Here is a 17,556-nt window from a genome sequence, read left to right on the forward strand (position 1 = left end):
TACACAAGACAAGGGCAGCAGTAACAGCATAGTTTATAGAGTGAAGGGGGCATTGTAGAAGTGTGTGTGTGTGTGTGTGTGTGTGTGTGTGTGTGTGTGTGTGTGTGTGTGTGTGTGTGTGTGTGTGTGTGTGTGTGTGTGTGTGTGTGTGTGTGTGTGTGTGTGTCTGTGTGTCTGTGTGCACGAGCGCGCGGGCATGCATGACTCTCAGGGTGGGGCAGCAGATGACGAATGAGTTTCTCCAAAAAGAAGAAAAGCAAAGTCACCTGTCAGCCCTTTCAGATGACAAATGATCCCAGACCTGTGGGGGAAAGAGAGCCAACGCTTTGATTATGGCCATGATTCACACAGGTGACGCCATTTTAAAGTGATCCAACTGAATTACTACTCTGGCATTTGGGTCTTCCGGTGAGTTCACAAACAGAACACAAATCAGGACGTTAATTAACCCAAGGCTACAGCATGTGACCCCCTCCTGCAGGCCTTATTTAAATAAGGAAATATCAACGAGAAAGAAGTCAGTTGTATCAAATCTAATAAAGGTCTAGAACTATAGCACAAGAAGCCCCTTTTACTCTCTCCCAGTCCCTATCCCCCCTTTTCCCCTCTCTCCCTATCCCCCTTTTCCCCCTCTCTCCCTATCCCCCTTTTTCCCCTCTCTCCCTCTCTCCCTATCCCCCTTTCCCCTCTCTCCCTATCCCCCTTTTCCCCTCTCTCCCTCTCTCCCTATCCCCCTTTTCCCCTTTCTCCTTCTCTCCCTATCCCCATTTTCCCCTCTCTCCTTATCCCCCTTTTCCCCTCTCTCCCTCTCTCCCTATCCCCCTTTTCCCCTCTCTCCCTCTCTCCCTATCCCCCTTTTCCCCTCTCCCTATCCCCCTTTTCCCCCTCTCTCCTTCTCTCCCTATTCCCCTTTTCCCTCTCTCCCTATCCCCATTTTTCTCTCCTTCTCTCCCTATCCCCCTTTTTCCCCTCTCTCCCCTCTCCCTATCCCCTTTTACCCTCTCTCCCTATCCCCCTTGTTCCCCTCTCTCCCTCTCTCCCTATCCCCCTTTTCCCCTCTCTCCCTCTCTCCCTATCCCCCTTTTCCCCTCTCTCCCTATCCCCCTTTTCCCCTCTCTCCCTATCCCCCTTTTCCCCTCTCTCCTCCCTCTCTCCCTATCCCCCTTTCCCCTCTCTATCCCCCCTTTTCTCTCCCTCCCCCTCTCCTCTCTCCCTATCCCCTTTTCTCCCTCTCTCCCTCTCTCCTCTCTCCCTATCCCCCTTTTCCCCTCTCTCCCTATCCCCTTTTTCCCTCCTCCCCTCTCTCTCCCTATCTCTCTCCCTATCCCCCTTTTTCCCCTCTCTCCTTCTCTCCCTATCCCCCTTTTCCCCTCTCTCCCTATCCCCCTTTTCCCCTCTCTCCTTCTCTCCCTATCCTCCATGGCTGTTTTGACCCCTCTCTCCCTATCCCCCCCATTTTTGCCCTTTCAGAGCTGTCTCCAGTCTCTGAACCCCCTTTTCCCTCTCTCCCTATCCCCCTTTTCCTCTCTCTCCCTCTCTCCCTATCCCCCTTTTCCCTCTCTCCCTATCCCCCTTTTTCCCCTCTCTCCCTCTCTCCCTCTCCCCCTTTTCCCCTCTCTCCCTATCCCCCTTTTCCCCTCTCTCCTTCTCTCCCTATCCCCCTTTTCCCCTCTATCCCTATCCCCCTTTTTCCCCTCTCTCCCTCTCTCCCTATCCCCCTTTTCCCCTCTCTCCTTCGCTCCCTATCCCCCTTTCCCCTCTCTCCTTCTCTCCCTATCCCCCCTTTTTCCCCTCTCTCCCTCTCTCTCTATCCCCCTTTTCCCCCTCTCTCTATCCCCCTTTTTCCCCTCTCTCCCTATCCCCCTTTTTCCCCTCTCTCCTTCTCTCCCTATCCCCCTTTTCCCCTCTCTCCTTCTCTCCCTATCCCCCTTTTCCCTTTTCCCCTCTCTCCTTCTCTCCCTATCCCCCTTTTTCCCCTCTCTCCCTATCCCCCTTTTCCCCCCTCTCCCTCTCTCCCTATCCCCTTTTTCTCTTTTTCCTTCTCTCCCTATCCCCTTTCTCTGTCTCTCTCTCTCTCTTTCCTATCCCCTCTTTCCCTCTCTCTCCTATCCCCTTTTCCCCTCTCTCCCTCTCTCCCTATCCCCTTTCCCTCTCTCTCCTATCCCTGTCTTTCTCCTCTCTCCTCTCTCTCCCTATCCCCCTTTTTCCTCTCTCTCTCTCTCTCTCTGTCCTATCCCCTCTTTCTCTCTTTTTCCTTCTCTCCTATCCCCTTTTCCCTCTCTCCCTATCCCCCTTTCTCTCTCTCTCCTCTCTCTCTCCTATCTGTCCCTTTTCCTCTCTCTCTATCCCTCTTTTTCCCCTCTCTCCCTATCCCCCTCTTTCCCTCTCTCTCTCTCTCTCTATCCCCCTCTTTCTGTCCCTCTCTCTCTGTATCTCTCTCCCCTTTTTCCCCTCTCTCCCTCTCTCCCTTTTCCCCCTCTCTCCCAGACACACAACACATTACTACTGCCATGGAGGAGAGAAACAAAAGCCTCTACGGGGGATTCGTGAGGAGGGATGGAGGATGGAGAATACCTGGCCCGGCCCACTCCTCCATGGCTGTAAATTGTGACCCAGTTATGGTGTTGAGTGGTTGTGGTGGTTTCACCAGGTGGGGATCCCCCACCATTTACATATGCCCTTTCAGAGCTGTGGAGGAGGGACCGCAGGGGGAGGGAACAGTCTGACAGGACCAATGAACCATGCTTCAAACTGTTTACTGTACCTCTCCTTCTCAACCGCTCACAACCCCTCTCTCTGTCCTTCCTCCATGTATTTCTGTCTCTCTCTCTCTCTCTCTCTCTCTCTCTCTCTCTCTCTCTCTCTCTCTCTCTCTCTCTCTCTCTCTCTCTCTCTCTCTCTCTCTCTCTCTCTCTCTCTCTCTCTCTCATTATTACTCTTCATCTCTCCCCCTAATTACTTTTTTTTATTTTTCTCCTTCTGTTTCCCCCCCTGGTCTGATATTATATATTATCTTGCTGTAATCTAGTGGCCTGTCTCAAAGCATGTTAGTTTAAGTCATTGCGGAGGCTGCTGTTATGAGAACGTCTCAGGCTGGCAGCCGTCTGGATATTAAACTCATCTCTCACTGCCAGATATACACACACACACACACACACACACACACACACACACACACACACACACACACACACACACACACACACACACACACACACACACACACACACACACACACACACACAGAGTGAACGGCGGTCTGAGGGCAAAGCAGACAGCCAGACGGAACACCAGACAAATAGATTGGTACAAATCCACCACCTCAGGATATGAGCAGTTTCAAGCCATTCGTTACTCTGAGCATTGGTGATGAAATGAATACCCCAGTGACTGATTCATACTGAACCGTAACACAATCCTCCACAGCTTTCTCCAGTGAGTAGATTGTAACAAATGGCAGGTCATGTCATCCTTCATGAACGGGTAACTTGATCTGTGTACAGCTTCACTGCGTGCTCTCCTGCACGCTGAATGTATAGCTATAGTTTCACTATAAAACCTCACTTCAACGGCCGTACAAATCAATGGCTTTGCCCCAGACATCCAGGTAGCCAAAAGGAGAAACGATTGTAGCTATAGAATATCTGACTGATCTGGCATTAATCTACACTAAAGTAATGACTCTACCGCCTAACAGGGAGAGGCCGTAACCCTGGTGACTAGAGTCCTACTATCTGTCCTCTCTCTCCAGTAGTCTGTGTGATACCAGGGTGCTAAAAGGCCTGATGAATTACTGCCCTCCCAGGGGAGGCTTTACGCTAAGCCTAGATAATGGTCTGTAAGCTACATAATAACCTGGCTTCTACAATAGCCCAAATAACACCTGATGGTTGAGGGTTTTTAGATGGTTTTTAGGTCAACTAGCTATACACTCTTAGAGAAGAAAGGGTTCCAAAAGGGTTCTTCGGCTGTCCCCGTAGGAGAACCCTTTTTGGTTCCATTTATAACCCTCCTCTGTAGAAAGGGTTCTACATGGAACCCAAAAGGGTTCTAATCGGCAGCCAAAAAGCTTTCTTCAAAGGGTTCTCCTATGGGGACTGCCGAAGAACACTTTTAGGTTCTAGACAGCACCTTCTATTTCTAAGCGTGTAGGTTCAAAACTATGCGACAGAGCGTTTCAATAGAGTCGCTGACACAATACCATGTCAGTCACATTGAGTGCACCTACAGTCAAGTTTCCATTTGAGTAATTCTATTTTAATGCCAGTTACTTCCAGTAGGTGTTCTGGTCTTACCTGGGTGATGAGGCTCTTGAGCTCTGTCCTCTCCACTTCCCAGGAGGCCTTGGCGCGGGCAAACTGCTGGGTGAGTTCCTGTGAGCCCTGGCGCTCCTCTCGCAGCTCTCCGCTCAGATCCTGGAGCGCTCCCTTCAGGTCCGCCAGAGTGCTGCTCACGCCGCTCGTCTAGGCCACGGACAGGATAGAGAATCAGTGAAGGACCTCGTCGATATTGCCTAAAAAGACCTGTAAAATATTGCCTGCTTTAATGCTATCTTTTCCCGTGTTAACCCTGTGTGTCCTGTACCTGTTTGTAGCTCTTCTCCAGCAGGCAGAGCTCCTTGGAGATGCTGGGGCTGAGGGGCTGCTCCTCTGCGGCGGCCATCTTGTTGTCTCCCTGGTGGGCGGCCAGACTCTCCTCCTCCAACAGCAGGTACAGGTCCTTCAGACTGTTCACCTGTAGGGAAACACACAGCACATTATCTGTCAGTCAGTCAGTTAAACAATTAGTCAGACAGCCAGCCAATCAGCCAGCAAGCCAACCAACCAACCAACCAATTCTGCCACGACTAAGTGACTGATTCAAAAGGAGAAGGTATCAACCAGTCCCGTACCTCCAGGACATCCTTGGCCTCCGAGTCCAGCTTGCGTCCCAGACGCCACTGTTTGAGGAAGCAGCGCAGCTTGAGGCTCAGCAGCAGCAGGGTCTGCTTGAGTTGATGGGACTCCTGCACCATCAGGTTCCTCTCTTGGCTCCAGAACTTCTGTTGCAGCCGCGTCTGCAGACTCAGACTCTGCAGCTGGAAGTCCCTCCGCGTCAGGGCCTTCTGGTGCTCCTCCTGCAGCTGGGGACACACACACACAGGACACAGGCCAGTTAGTGAGGGCTACAGGGACACATTTGTTATTATAAGGGATTAGCTTCATAGCAGTTGTTTGTGAAGTTTGCTGAGTGGGTGCATGTATGTAATAAACTGTTGTTAAATATATAGTAGCGATACAATACTGTTCTCCAGTGGGGCACATATTCTGTATTAGCATTGACAGGACGTGACAGTGCTCTGCGTGGTTTAGCAGGGTTTGTCTGTAGTCACTGTGGTGCCCATAGATATAGAACAGTCGTGTCTCCGTGGTTGTGCCCATAGATATAGAACAGTCGTGTCTCCGTGGTTGTGCCCATAGATATAGAACAGTCGTGTCTCCGTGGTTGTGTCCATAGATATAGAACAGTCGTGTCTCCGTGGTTGTGTCCATAGATATAGAACAGTCGTGTCTCCGTGGTTGTGTCCATAGATATAGAACAGTCGTGTCTCCGTGGTTGTGTCCATAGATATAGAACAGTCGTGTCTCCGTGGTTGTGTCCATAGATATAGAACAGTCGTGTCTCCGTGGTTGTGTCCATAGATATAGAACAGTCGTGTCTCCGTGGTTGTGTAGAACAGTCGTGTCTCCGTGGTTGTGTCCATAGATATAGAACAGTCGTGTCTCCATGGTTGTGTCCATAGATATAGAACAGTCGTGTCTCCATGGTTGTGTCCATAGATATAGAACAGTCGTGTCTCCATGGTTGTGTCCATAGATATAGAACAGTCGTGTCTCCATGGTTGTGTCCATAGATATAGAACAGTCGTGTCTCCATGGTTGTGTACCTGTGAGACTGTCTGAGAAGTGCTGTGGGTGTGGTCTTGGTGGGCCTGTCTCTCCAGAGTCAGTTCCTCCTGCGTCCCGTGAGCCGTCTCCCTCGCATCCGACAGAAGGGCCTGCAGCTCACTGATCTGCTGAGGGAAGGGCGGTGGGAGGGAGCGAGGGAGAGAGAGAGAAGTACACCATTATAGCTAGAGTAAAATGCACCACCTCCCAACTGAAAAACATATCCTCCTTTAGATTGTATAACACAACCAACATGTCTCATTTATTGATCATAACTGTTTCCCAACAGGGAACAACAATCCTCGCCTTTTGTCAGTGAGAGGGGCATCGACCGTTCCCCATAATGTTCTTCTTCTTCACCCTCCGCTAACTCGCGGCGGGGGTCACTCCCAGCCCGACCCAGCCCCACCATCACCGTTAACCCACTAACTGCGAACTCAAATGGCCTCCTTTATACCGACAGGCACAAGGCCAGCCGCTCGATCTCTTCGCTATCACTCGGCGCCAAAATTAGCCGAAGCGTGTAACATTTGATAGGGTGGGACACTGGGGACGGGGATGTTGGGTGGAAGACTGAGATACGCTGAGGATATTCTAATACTCTAAAGGCTTGTGAGGTTTGAAAATGAAAACTCCATTATTTAATATCCACTGTGTGCATAATGTGCCATGGATATCTGTGCTTAAATGGCGCTTGGCTACTAGTTGCTGCTGTGTTTTGAAGTATAAAGACGGAGAACATTGCGCTTTGTCTTGCGATTCTCTGAGGGCTTTGACAGATAAGTGAAAGTACTGTGTCATTTTTTTCTTCATATGTAAGCTTGACAGGCTTTGCTGGAATCATTTCTTGGTTGTTGTGCAATTCACCCACCACTCGTCTACCCTTATTGTTTATTCTGAGTGAGTAAACTTTCCTGTCAGCGTAAGTCTATGACACTAGCTCACTATTGCTCAGCAAGTAACATAATTGATTTACAACTGATTTAAAAAAATATATATCAGTTACGCCATAACCAGCTTCTGCATATCTCTCTCTCCTTCTCCTCTGCAGCCTCTATAAGTGACTTCTGACACCTTCAATTCCTCACCAATGGGATTGAGGAGCAAGAGTGAGGGGAGCTCAATTTCAGCTGGGTAGTTTCCTCACACTTCAATGCATATTTTGCCTCGTAGACCAAAAGTGTATGAAGGGCTTACATTTCCCAGGCAAGCCTCAGGCGCAGACTCCGTGTACATAAATGGATAACCTGCTGTCAGTTTCCGATGCCCTTCATAGCTTTATGTCCGTCACGCCACGGCCCTGCAGAAGAATCTCCCGTTTTAAAGGTAGACTCAGCGATATGACGTAGATGCAGGAAGTTAAAAAAACCACAAGGGGTCAATTTCCCCACCAAATAAGAGAGTTAAAGCGCGAGGTTCAACTTCTCCACTGCTTCGGTGACCTGGCTACCACGCTGTGAACGGCGCGAAGCGAGAATCCGTGAACATGCGTAGATGCTGTGTGCGACTGTGTGAGAGCGAAGTGTTGCATCTCGCTAATCTCAAATATCTCTGGTGCTGCTCATGGCAACATCACGTGGATATAGTACCCCATTTCTAACATTCTGGATAGGAAATGGAGTAGCAGATTATCATACAGTACATTACTGAGTTATACCCTGAAAGGGTTGGGTGGAGAGAATGAACAGGTCCAAATTCATTAGGCACCAAACAGAAGAAAACGGACTGAAATGGGGAGAGACTACCTGAAACTGTCCAATAAGAAATGTTCCTTTTCATTTTCCATGGCGCAACGTTTTGAAACCACGTTCCCAAATGAGTAGAGCAGTCAACCTGATGGGCCCCAGGTTCCCACCAACACTCCCACGTCCATACATCAGCCCTGTCTCGCTTCGATTGACGGCCCCGTCTCTACAGGCAGACATAGCACTCAGGCAGTCTGTGTGTGATAACATCATCGCCTGGCACGGTGCCACGGTGTGACTGCCTGACAGTCCTGTCCCCTGTCCTTCCCTCCCCGGGCCCGGTCCTGGACTTCTCTGTCCCTGACCTGGCAGCCTTATCACTGGTCACTGAGAGGAGCAGGGTGAATGACAGATGTGTTAAAGCCAACAGTGGTCTGCAATGTTGTAATTACTGAGAGAGACACAGGTTAAATTAATAGGCCTACAGATCTCAAACACATGGCCCGCGCCCAAAAGTGTTCCACAAGCCAATTTAATATGGCCCGCTATGTTGTCATGGTTCATAGTTGTCGTCGCCTACTAATGTATCATTCTTGATTTCAATGCGTTTTAATTCTGCAGATACAGAGAAATCAACTGAGTTATTGCACCTTTAATAACCAGCCTACTGACAGCAAACAATAAGGTTCTTTAGTTCTCTCAGTATATGAAGAGTGTGGTGTTTTCAGATGACTAACTGATTGTGCTACAATACAGTCCAGAGAGAAACCTTTCCCTTCATGACTCCCACATTATAAAACCATAATTGTAATATCCTGTAACAGGAGAACAGGCTGTGGCGATTGTGTTTCTCTCTGCTCTTTTCATTGCTTCTGCCGATTCCCCCTCACAGCCCAGGTTTCCAAGGAGACCTATAGAAAGGCCAAACAAACACTGAGCAGCAGACACGTCCTCTCCTCGCCTCAAGAGTTGATGTCACTGTGTTTACAGCAGCGTGAATCCAGCCTGATTCACCCACATGAAAGAACGAGGAAAGCAAGCCTAAAGACAGCCTAAACCGCATGTTGGGGCCATCAAGGAATGCCCAGTGTGTGTGTTTTGGGGGGGGGACTAAAGTCACAGGACTAAGGTCGAATCTTACTAAGCCGGCTCTGATGCTAGATGGATGTAACAGGGCGACTTGCAAACTATCACGGACTAAAAAGGGAAACCCAGCCGTGAGCTGCCCAGTGACGCAAGCCTACCAGACAAGCAAAATGCTTTCTATGCAAGCTTCGAGGTAAGGAACACTGAACCATGTATGACAGCACCAGCTGTTCTGGACGACTGTGTGATCTCGTGCTCTGTAGCCGATGTAAGACCTTTAAACAGGTTAACATTCGCAAGGCTGCACGGCCAGACGGAATACCAGGACACTTTCTCAGAGCATGTGCTAACCAGCTGGCAAGTGTCTTCACAGACATTTTATCCCTGACACGGTCTGCAATACCAACTTATTACAAGCAGACCACAATAGTCCCTGTACCCAAGAACGCCAAGGTAACCTGCCTAAATTACTTTTGCTATGAAACGCTTTGAAAGGCTGGTCATGGCTCACATCAACACCATCATCCCAAACACCCTGGACCCACTCAAATTCGCATACCGCCCAACATATCCACAGATGATGCCATCTCTATTGCACTCCACACTGCCCTCACCCACCGGGACAAAAGCAATACCTAATGTAAGAATGCTGTTCATTGACTACAGCTCAGCATTCAGCATCATAGTACCCTCCAAGCTCATCCCCAAGCTCTGGACCCTGGGAATGAACGCCTCCCTCTGCAACTGGATCCTGGACTTCCTGACGGGCCGCTCCCAGGTGGGGAGGGTAGGCAACAACACATCCTCCACACTGATCATCAACACGGAGGCCCCTCAGAGGTGTGTGCTTAGTCCCCGCCTGTACTCTCTGTTCACCCACAACTGTGTGGCCATGCACGACTCCAACACCATCATCAAGTTTGCTCACGACTCAACGGTTGTAGGACTGATCACCTACGACGATGGGGCAGCCTATGGGGAGGTCAGAGACCTGGCAGTGAGGTGCAAGGACAAGAACCTCTCCCTCAACGTCAGCAAGACAAAGGATCTTATTTGTGGACTACGGGAAAAGGAGAGACGAGCACGCCACATCGGTGGGGCTGTAGTGGAGCGGGTCGAGAGTTTCAAGTTCCTTGGTGTCCACATACACACAGTTGTGAAAAGGGCACGAAAGTGCCTATTCCCCCTCCGGAAGCTGAAAAGATTTGGCACGAACCCTCAAATTCTCAAGTTCTACAGCTGCACCATTGAGAGCATCTTGACTGGATACATCACCGCTTGGTATGGCAACTGAAGGGCACTCGACCGCAAGGCGCTACAGAGGGTGGTGAGTACGGCCGAGCTCCCCTGCCATCTAGGACCTCTATACCAGGCGGTGTCAGAGGAAGTGCCAAAATATTGTCAAAGACTCCAGTACCCCAAGTCATAGACTCTTCCAGACTTAGTACCAGTGCACCAAGTCTGGAACCAAAATTACCCTGAAATGCTTCTACCCCCAAGCCATATGACTGCTAAATAGCCAATCAAATGACTACCCAGACTACCTACATTGTCCCTTTCTCTTGTACTGACTCTATGCACTCTCCAACACACTACATACAGTTGAAGTCAGAAGCTTACATACACCTTAGCCAAATACATTTAAACTCAGTTTTTCACAATTCCTGTCATTTAATCCTAGTAAAAAATCCCTGTCAGTTAGGGTCACCACTTTATTTTAAGAATGTGACATGTCAGAATAAAGTAGAGTGATTTATTCCAGCTTTTATTTCTTTCATCACATTCCCAGTGGGTCAGAAGTTTACATGCACTCAATTAGTATTAGGTAGCATTGCCTTTAAATAGTTGAACTTGGGTCAAACGTTTCGGGAAGCCTTCCACAAGCTTCCCAGAATAAATTGGATGAATTTTGGCCCATTCCTCCTGACAGAGCTGGTGTAACTGAGTCAGGTTTGTAGGCCTCTTTGCTCGCACACACCTTTTCAGTTCTTCCCACAAATGTTCTATGGAATTGAGGTCAGGGCTTTGTGATGGCCACTCCAATACCTTGACTTTGTTGTCTTTAAAGGTATTTTGCCACAACTTTGGAAGTATGCTTGGGGTCATGTCCATTTGGAAGACCCATTTGCGACCAAGCTTTAACTTTCTGACTGATGTCTTGAGATGTTGCTTCAATATATCCACATCATTTTCTTTCCTCATGATGCCATCTATTTTGTGAAGTGCACCAGTCCCTCCTGCAGCAAAGCACCCCCACAACATGATGCTGCCACCCCCGTGCTTCACGGTTGGGATGATGTTCTTTGGCTTGCAAGCCTCCCCCTTTTCTCTCCAAACATAACGATGGTGATTATGGCCAAACAGTTCTATTTTTGTTTCATCAGACCAGAGGACATTTCTCCAAAAAATATGATCTTTGTCCCCATGTGCAGTTGCAAACCGTAGTCTGGCTTTCTTTATGGCGGATTTGGAGCAGTGGCTTCTACCTTGCTGAGCGGCCTTTCAGGTTATGTCGATATAGGACTCGTTTTACTGTGGATATAGATTGTTGTACCTGTTTCCTCCGCATCTTCACAAGGTCCTTTGCTGTTGTTCTGGTATTGATTTGCACTTTTCGCATCAATGTACGTTCATCTCTAGGAGACAGAACGCGTCTCCTTCCTGAGTGGTATGATGGCTGCTTGGTCCCATGGTGTTTATACTTGCATACTATTGTTTGTACAGATGAACATGGTACTTTCAGGCGTTTGGAAATTGCTCCCAAGGATGAACCACAATTGTGGAGGTCAACAATTTGTTTTCTGAGGTCTTTTGAGGCTGATTTCTTTTGATTTTCCCATTGTGTCAAGGAAAGAGGCACTGAGTTTGAAGGTAGGCCTTGAAATACATCCACAGGTACACCTCCAATTGACTTAAATCATGTCAATTAGCCTATCAGAAGCTTCTAAAGCCATGACATAATTTTCTGGAATTTTCCAACCTGTTTAAAGACACTGTCAATTTAGTGTATGTAAACTTCCGACCCACTGGAATTGTGATACAGTGAATCAGGAGAAATTACTTGTGTCATGCACAAAGTAGATAACTTGAAAAACTAGTTTTAATGACTCCAACCTAAAAGTTCCGACTTCAACTGTACCATACTCACCCATACTCACCCATACACACTCGTTCACACTCCTCACATATGCTCCTGCTACTGTCTATTAATCTACCCCGTTGCTTAGTCACTTTAACCCTACCTACTGTATATGTACATTGCTAACTCAATTACCTCTTACCCTTGCATGTTCTCCCTGAATATAGCCATCTTATTTTGACCTGTTATCGTTATTCGTTATTCACGGGGTATTTATTCCTTGCAATTTTTGTGTATCTCTGCATTGTTGTAATAGGACCCTTGAATAAGCATTAAACTGTGTGTCTACACCTGTTGTTCACAAAGCATGTGACAAATACAATTTGATTGGATTTGATTTTGTGGGTGTGTATTTTGACTGTACTGTAGCAGCGACCTACCAGAGCTGTGTCCGTCTCCTGTGTTTCCTGGGTCTGGTTGCGGTCAGTGCGGCTTCCACCCTCCTCCTTCTGACCTTTCGCATCGCGCTCTGATTGGTCCCTAAAGTTGGGCTGCTGCATGCATGCATGGGCAAGTTAATGAAAAAAAATCAAATAATAATAATAAATAGAGGGGAAGGCGAACGGAGGAGGAAGGGAAGGAAGAGGATGAGGGGAGACGTATTGGGGGGGGTAGTGAATCGAAAACAAAAACAAGACCAAATCAAAAAAGAGATAAAAAACAATAGAACCAAAATGGACGATCCATAAGACACTTTCCAAATAAGAAAATGAACCTCACAGGACAAAGAAAAGTATGTAAAGGAAAAAGAGCTTTTTCAGAATGGTGTAGGACAGAGTGGAGGACAGAACCAAAACAATGATGAGAAGTACGAGCAACGGCTGAGGGGGTTGGGGGAGGGGAGGGGAAGGGGTGAAGGAGAGGGGATTACAATAATCAAAAGAGAGGAGAGAGGAAAAGGAAACGAGTGCAGAAAACGGCGGTCACGGTGCCCATGCAGTGAGGGGACGGAGGGGACGGAGGGGAGAGATGGAGGGATGGGGGGAGAGATCGGACGGGGTTGGCACTCAGTAGGCCTCTAATGTAGCTTAATTAAGAGAATAGAACCAACTTTACTAGACTGACTTAAAGTTATATCCTAAACACTTGGCCTAGGTGTGCTGAGCTACATATAGTAAGTAATACAGTACAACTACTCAACGAGCAAACCAACCACTATTGATACACGGTTTGCTTCTGTCTTCGTTCTCCTCCATTCTGAACCACACAGCTACGTCCTTGGCCTTTACAACATTCATTATCAGAATAACAGGGTACTCAACAAGTCTAATTCAATACGCTCTTTTATTACACCTTTAATAGCCCTACTCGCGCATATACACTACATTTACATGGCTATGACGATTGCCTCTTGATGTGTGTAAATAGACGGTGGTTTATGGTTTCTAGGATTTCCTTATCACCCTATCATGTCATGCAGCACAGCGGTGGCTGCATTTGAGGCCGGAGCTCTATGCAGCATCTATAGCGGGGCTGTAAGGCGTCAAAGCAGCATGCGCATCATGTGTACTGGCAGCATTCTGTGCCAGGGAGAAACCATAGTGTGAGCTGGGATGGAGGAGGAGCATTAGTAAGCCGTAACATGGTTCAAAGAGCAAACAGGACAGAAATAATAGATTTGTTACCAAAAAAAAAAAAAAAAAAAGGATATAAAAATAAAAGGAAAGAAACACGGATCGATAATAAAGGAGGGGTGGGAAGAGGAGGAGTAGGGGGGTTTGTTCTTACCTTCTGCTCTGCGGGGATCTCACCCGCCTGGTCGTCTGGAGGGCAGGGGTGAGAGGCAGAGGGTGCACCCACCACAGAGTCCCCAGCCTCGGACAGTAGAGGCAGGGGGGATGCCCCCTCCACCTGTGCCCTCCCTGAGGGGGTGGTGCCTAGGCTCTCAACCCGCTCCACAAACGCCTGGAGCTGGGTGTGCAGTGCTCGCAGCCTGCCCGTCAGAGCCTCCACCAGGGGAAGATCCTGGAGCTCCGAGGGCTGGGCCTGCTGGCTCTTCTCTGGGACACATGGCTCTGCAGCCTCCCCGGAGGAGATCTTGCGGTAGAGGGAGATTGAAGGGCAGTTGGAGTCGGAGGCAGTCAGCAGCTGGATGGCTGTAGAGATTAGGCGGGCTTGGTCCCTCATGGCTAGCAGGGATTCACGGTCCTTCAGCCCCAGGGGGACAGGAAACCCAGTGGACGTCTTCTTCTCCCTCTCCTCCAGGGGCTCGTTCTCCCCTCCGATGGGGCCCTCGCGGTGAGCCTGGCTGGGGAGGCACTCAGCTGAGTCCCCTGCCTCTGCGTCGGTCTCCAGGGCGGGCCTGGAAGAGCTGTGGTAAGAGGCCAGGTCGCAGCGCTGCAGGTTGGACAGCAACACACGGTTCTCATACTGGAGCTTCTTCACCTTGCCGCTCAGATCCCCGATCTGGAGCCTGGCGGCCTGCAGCAGCTCCTCCTGGGGGGCCTCTGTGCTGATCAGAGCCCCCCCACCATGACTGTCCTCCAGGAGAGAGATGGACGAGGAGTCGTCCTGGTCTGGGTCCGATGCCAGCGGCAGCTCCGACTTGTAGCGGTTGATCTCGTTCATCAGCAGCTTGTTCTGCTCCTCCATCTCCAACAGCGAGCGCCGCAGCAGCTCCGCCTCCTCCTCGACAAACTGCAGGTGCCTCTGGAGCTCCATCACGTTCTCCAGACCTCCTCCTCCATGTCCTCCCATGCCGCCGACCCCCAGGCCTGGTGGCAGCTCCTGGCCCTTCATATCGTCCATCTCGGCCCGCAGGCCGCGGTTCTCCACCTCCAGTTCCACAATGCGCCGGCTCAGCAGGTTGGCCTCCTCCTCCACCAGCTTCAGGTGAACTCTGACCTCGGCCTCGCGCGTGTGGGGCGAGTCGTTGACCTCCTCCACGGTGAGCGAGGCGTCTACATCGCCGTACATCGAACGGTACTTGGCCAGCTCCTCCCGCATTTCCTCGCTGTCCTTGGCCATCTTGGTCAGCTTCTTGCACATGAGCGCTGACTCCTCCTTGGCAAAGTGGAGCTGGCACTTGAGGTCAGAACTGTCCTCCTGCTGGCCACATAGACAGGTAGTTAGTGTGTTGTCAGTGTTCCTAACTAACTTCCGCACAAAAATACACGATATTTCCAGCTAACATATCACAGAGAGAAAGATTATGAGGCCAAAATGACAAATGAAAAAAGTGAATTGTTTCTTCCCGTTAACATAATAGCTTGAACTCATCTGACATCCTCATGGTAACCCCAGCAAATAGTTAGACCAATGCAAAGTTATTTTTTTAGGCAAAGTGGGGTAGGTGGATGCGACAACGGGAAGTCATGCACGCTATATTACAATGATATGAAATGTGTGGTGGCTAGGGGCACTTAGGGACATTGGTGTATTTATAACAGACAGAAGCCATTTTGAATATTAAACCCACATTTATTTTGCAGAGGGTATTACTCAGATTCCCTTCCATTTATTATTTAACCAAGCGGCCCAAAATGATCCAGGCCCATTAAATAATACTTTGTGTTGTGTGATTTATTGGTTATAGACTATTTGCCAGAACATTAAACACAGTCTGGAGAGGGTTTATACTATTTACAGTATGTTTGTACTCCAATATTATAATAGTAAGCATGAACCTCATCCCCACATGAATGAAGGACGAGAGAGAGGCTTTTGACGTCCTCATTATACTAAAAACCCCCCCCCTCCCCACACACACATTGTGTACCACCACAACCTCAACGCGAGAGAGAGAGAGGAGAGAGGAGAGAGAGAGAGAGGAATGTGTGCAAAAGCTTGATCTGCTTTTGTCAAACGTTGCGCTAACTTGGAAGTGTATCATCTCCTTCCCAGGTCGCAAAAGTGAGAGCAATCAGTTTAACTGTCTCTGTAAGTCTGGGTTACCTGGGGAGACAGCTTCTTCTCTGGCTTGTTGTTTGGCCGAGTGCCTCGCTTCTTCAGAGAGTTCTGAAAATAGAGGGAAACACATATAGTGACAATAATTAGTATCAATCAATCAACAAATCAAATTAACCAAGTGCTTTCACAGTAACCCAGCCTAGGCCCTAGACCCCCAAAGAGCATGCAGCAGGCACATTGGCCAAGGCGTTATACAACATAATAATAATACCACCAATCTCCAAGCCTTCTCCCCCGCCACTCGCTCACCCAACTTGCCCCTGTCGCCCCCTTCACCCCTGCCACTTTACCCAGTTTATCATCACCATGGAGATGTTAATCCCCACAGTGACACTGATAGGGGTGTGGAGCTACAGTTGACCGCATTCCTGCTATGTAAACAGAGAGGAAGGGGTGGCGAGGGGGAGAGGGAGACAGAGATATAGAAAGAAAGAAAGAAAGAGAAAGCTGAAGGGAGGAAGATAATAAACTGAGATTAGACCATAAAGAGAGAAAAGGAACAGCGTTGCTAACGATAGCCAGCCCCTCCCGTTGGTCACCTGGGCTTCAGTTAAATCCTAATAAATCCTCATTCCTACCAGAGTGCAGAGAGACACAAACACACACACACAGACAGACAGACAGACGCGCTGCAGTACAAGCTTATCTCGCCAAGGCGTTTCCATGGAAACTGGCTACTTTCTCCGCACTGAGCTGGCTGGTGAAAAAGGCAGGGATATCCACAGTCCATTCTGCTGTGTTTTATTAAATCAAGCTGAAAACAAACAAGACCCTGCTACCACAGTACAGTGTAGAGCCTTTAACACAGTGGACACATACGTACAGTATGCACACACACACACACACACACACACACACGCACAACATCCAGAACCAATTATTATTATATTATATTATTATAATTCCCCCCCAGTGCAAAAAAAATCCAGCTAGAGAGCAGAGTAACTAGATTGGATTTAAAGCGGTGCCGGTACAGCATAAAGAGATGCATCCAATCCTCAACCCTCATTTTGCCTTTGCTGACAATGTCAGTTCAGCTGGTGGCTGGTGGCTGAGAACCTTTAAATGGTGCTAAACTTCAAGGTAGAATCAATGGAGAGATACTGGAAGTATTGATCCCTGCCAAGTATCGCCCAACCTTGGGACACTTTTTTTTTTTCATTTTGTTTTGACCATTGGTTTCGACAGTCCAGCTGTAACAGGGATGTCGTGGTGCCACTGTGACATGGCAGGCTTACACCATTTGAACACAGAGCTAAACCCCAATACCCACTCATCTATAAAACCCCTATAAGATACAAACATCTCACATCAATTATTTTCTGTCCCCCTTACCTATTTTGTTATCTCCAGGGGTGTGGCAGTTATTATCATGCAAAAGACTGCCGGTCTCAACGTAATTGACTGTTCATTAAGACCTGTTATGGCTAGACGTTCCGCTAACTTCCAGTGAAATTACGGAGCCCGGAATTCAACTTAAATTATTAGAAATATTTAACTTTCATAAAATCACAGTGCAATACACCAAAATAAAGCTTAACTTCTTGTTAATCCAGCCACCGTGTCAGAATCCAAAAAGGCTTTACGGCGAAAGCAAACCAAGCGATTATCTGAAGACAGCGCCCCATCATATAAACACATCATATTTCAACCAAGCAGGTGCGACACGAAAGTCAGAAATAACGATATAATTCATGCCTTACCTTTGAAGATCTTATTCTGTTGGCACTCCAATATGTCCCAGAAACATCACAAATGGTAATTTTGTTCAATAAATTATTTCTTTATATCCCCAAAATGTCAATTTATT

The 17,556-nt window shown here is 48.4% G+C and overlaps 2 protein-coding genes across 5 annotated transcripts in view; one reads left to right on the forward strand and one right to left on the reverse strand.

Annotated features, from left to right (window-relative positions):
• LOC118361108 (protein SOGA1-like) overlaps nucleotides 1-17,556 on the reverse strand; it is a 71,899-nt gene that overhangs the window by 4,886 nt on the left and 49,457 nt on the right. The window contains exons 4-10 of one of the 4 annotated variants that reach the window (XM_052482988.1): nucleotides 15,732-15,794; nucleotides 13,566-14,885; nucleotides 12,218-12,328; nucleotides 5,927-6,055; nucleotides 4,892-5,122; nucleotides 4,585-4,734; nucleotides 4,296-4,463 (exon numbers count right to left, since the gene is read on the reverse strand). In XM_052482988.1, the coding sequence (XP_052338948.1) occupies nucleotides 4,296-4,463; nucleotides 4,585-4,734; nucleotides 4,892-5,122; nucleotides 5,927-6,055; nucleotides 12,218-12,328; nucleotides 13,566-14,885; nucleotides 15,732-15,794 (2,172 nt within the window). Of the gene's footprint in view, nucleotides 1-4,295; nucleotides 4,464-4,584; nucleotides 4,735-4,891; nucleotides 5,123-5,926; nucleotides 6,056-12,217; nucleotides 12,332-13,565; nucleotides 14,886-15,731; nucleotides 15,795-17,556 lie in introns of all 4 variants that reach the window. The other 3 variants (XM_052482987.1, XM_052482985.1, XM_052482986.1) reach the window with 3 other exon arrangements.
• The window catches only part of LOC127912799 (uncharacterized), a 47,374-nt gene continuing 38,785 nt past the window's right edge, over nucleotides 8,968-17,556 (forward strand). Inside the window, exon 1 of the mRNA XM_052482990.1 lies at nucleotides 8,968-10,025. Coding sequence (XP_052338950.1) covers nucleotides 9,177-9,992 — 816 coding nt within the window. The 5' untranslated portion in view covers nucleotides 8,968-9,176 and the 3' untranslated portion in view covers nucleotides 9,993-10,025. The remainder of the gene's footprint in view (nucleotides 10,026-17,556) is intronic.

The sequence above is a fragment of the Oncorhynchus keta genome, chromosome 28 (genome assembly GCF_023373465.1).
Source record: "Oncorhynchus keta strain PuntledgeMale-10-30-2019 chromosome 28, Oket_V2, whole genome shotgun sequence".
Taxonomy (NCBI): Eukaryota; Metazoa; Chordata; class Actinopteri; order Salmoniformes; family Salmonidae; genus Oncorhynchus; species Oncorhynchus keta.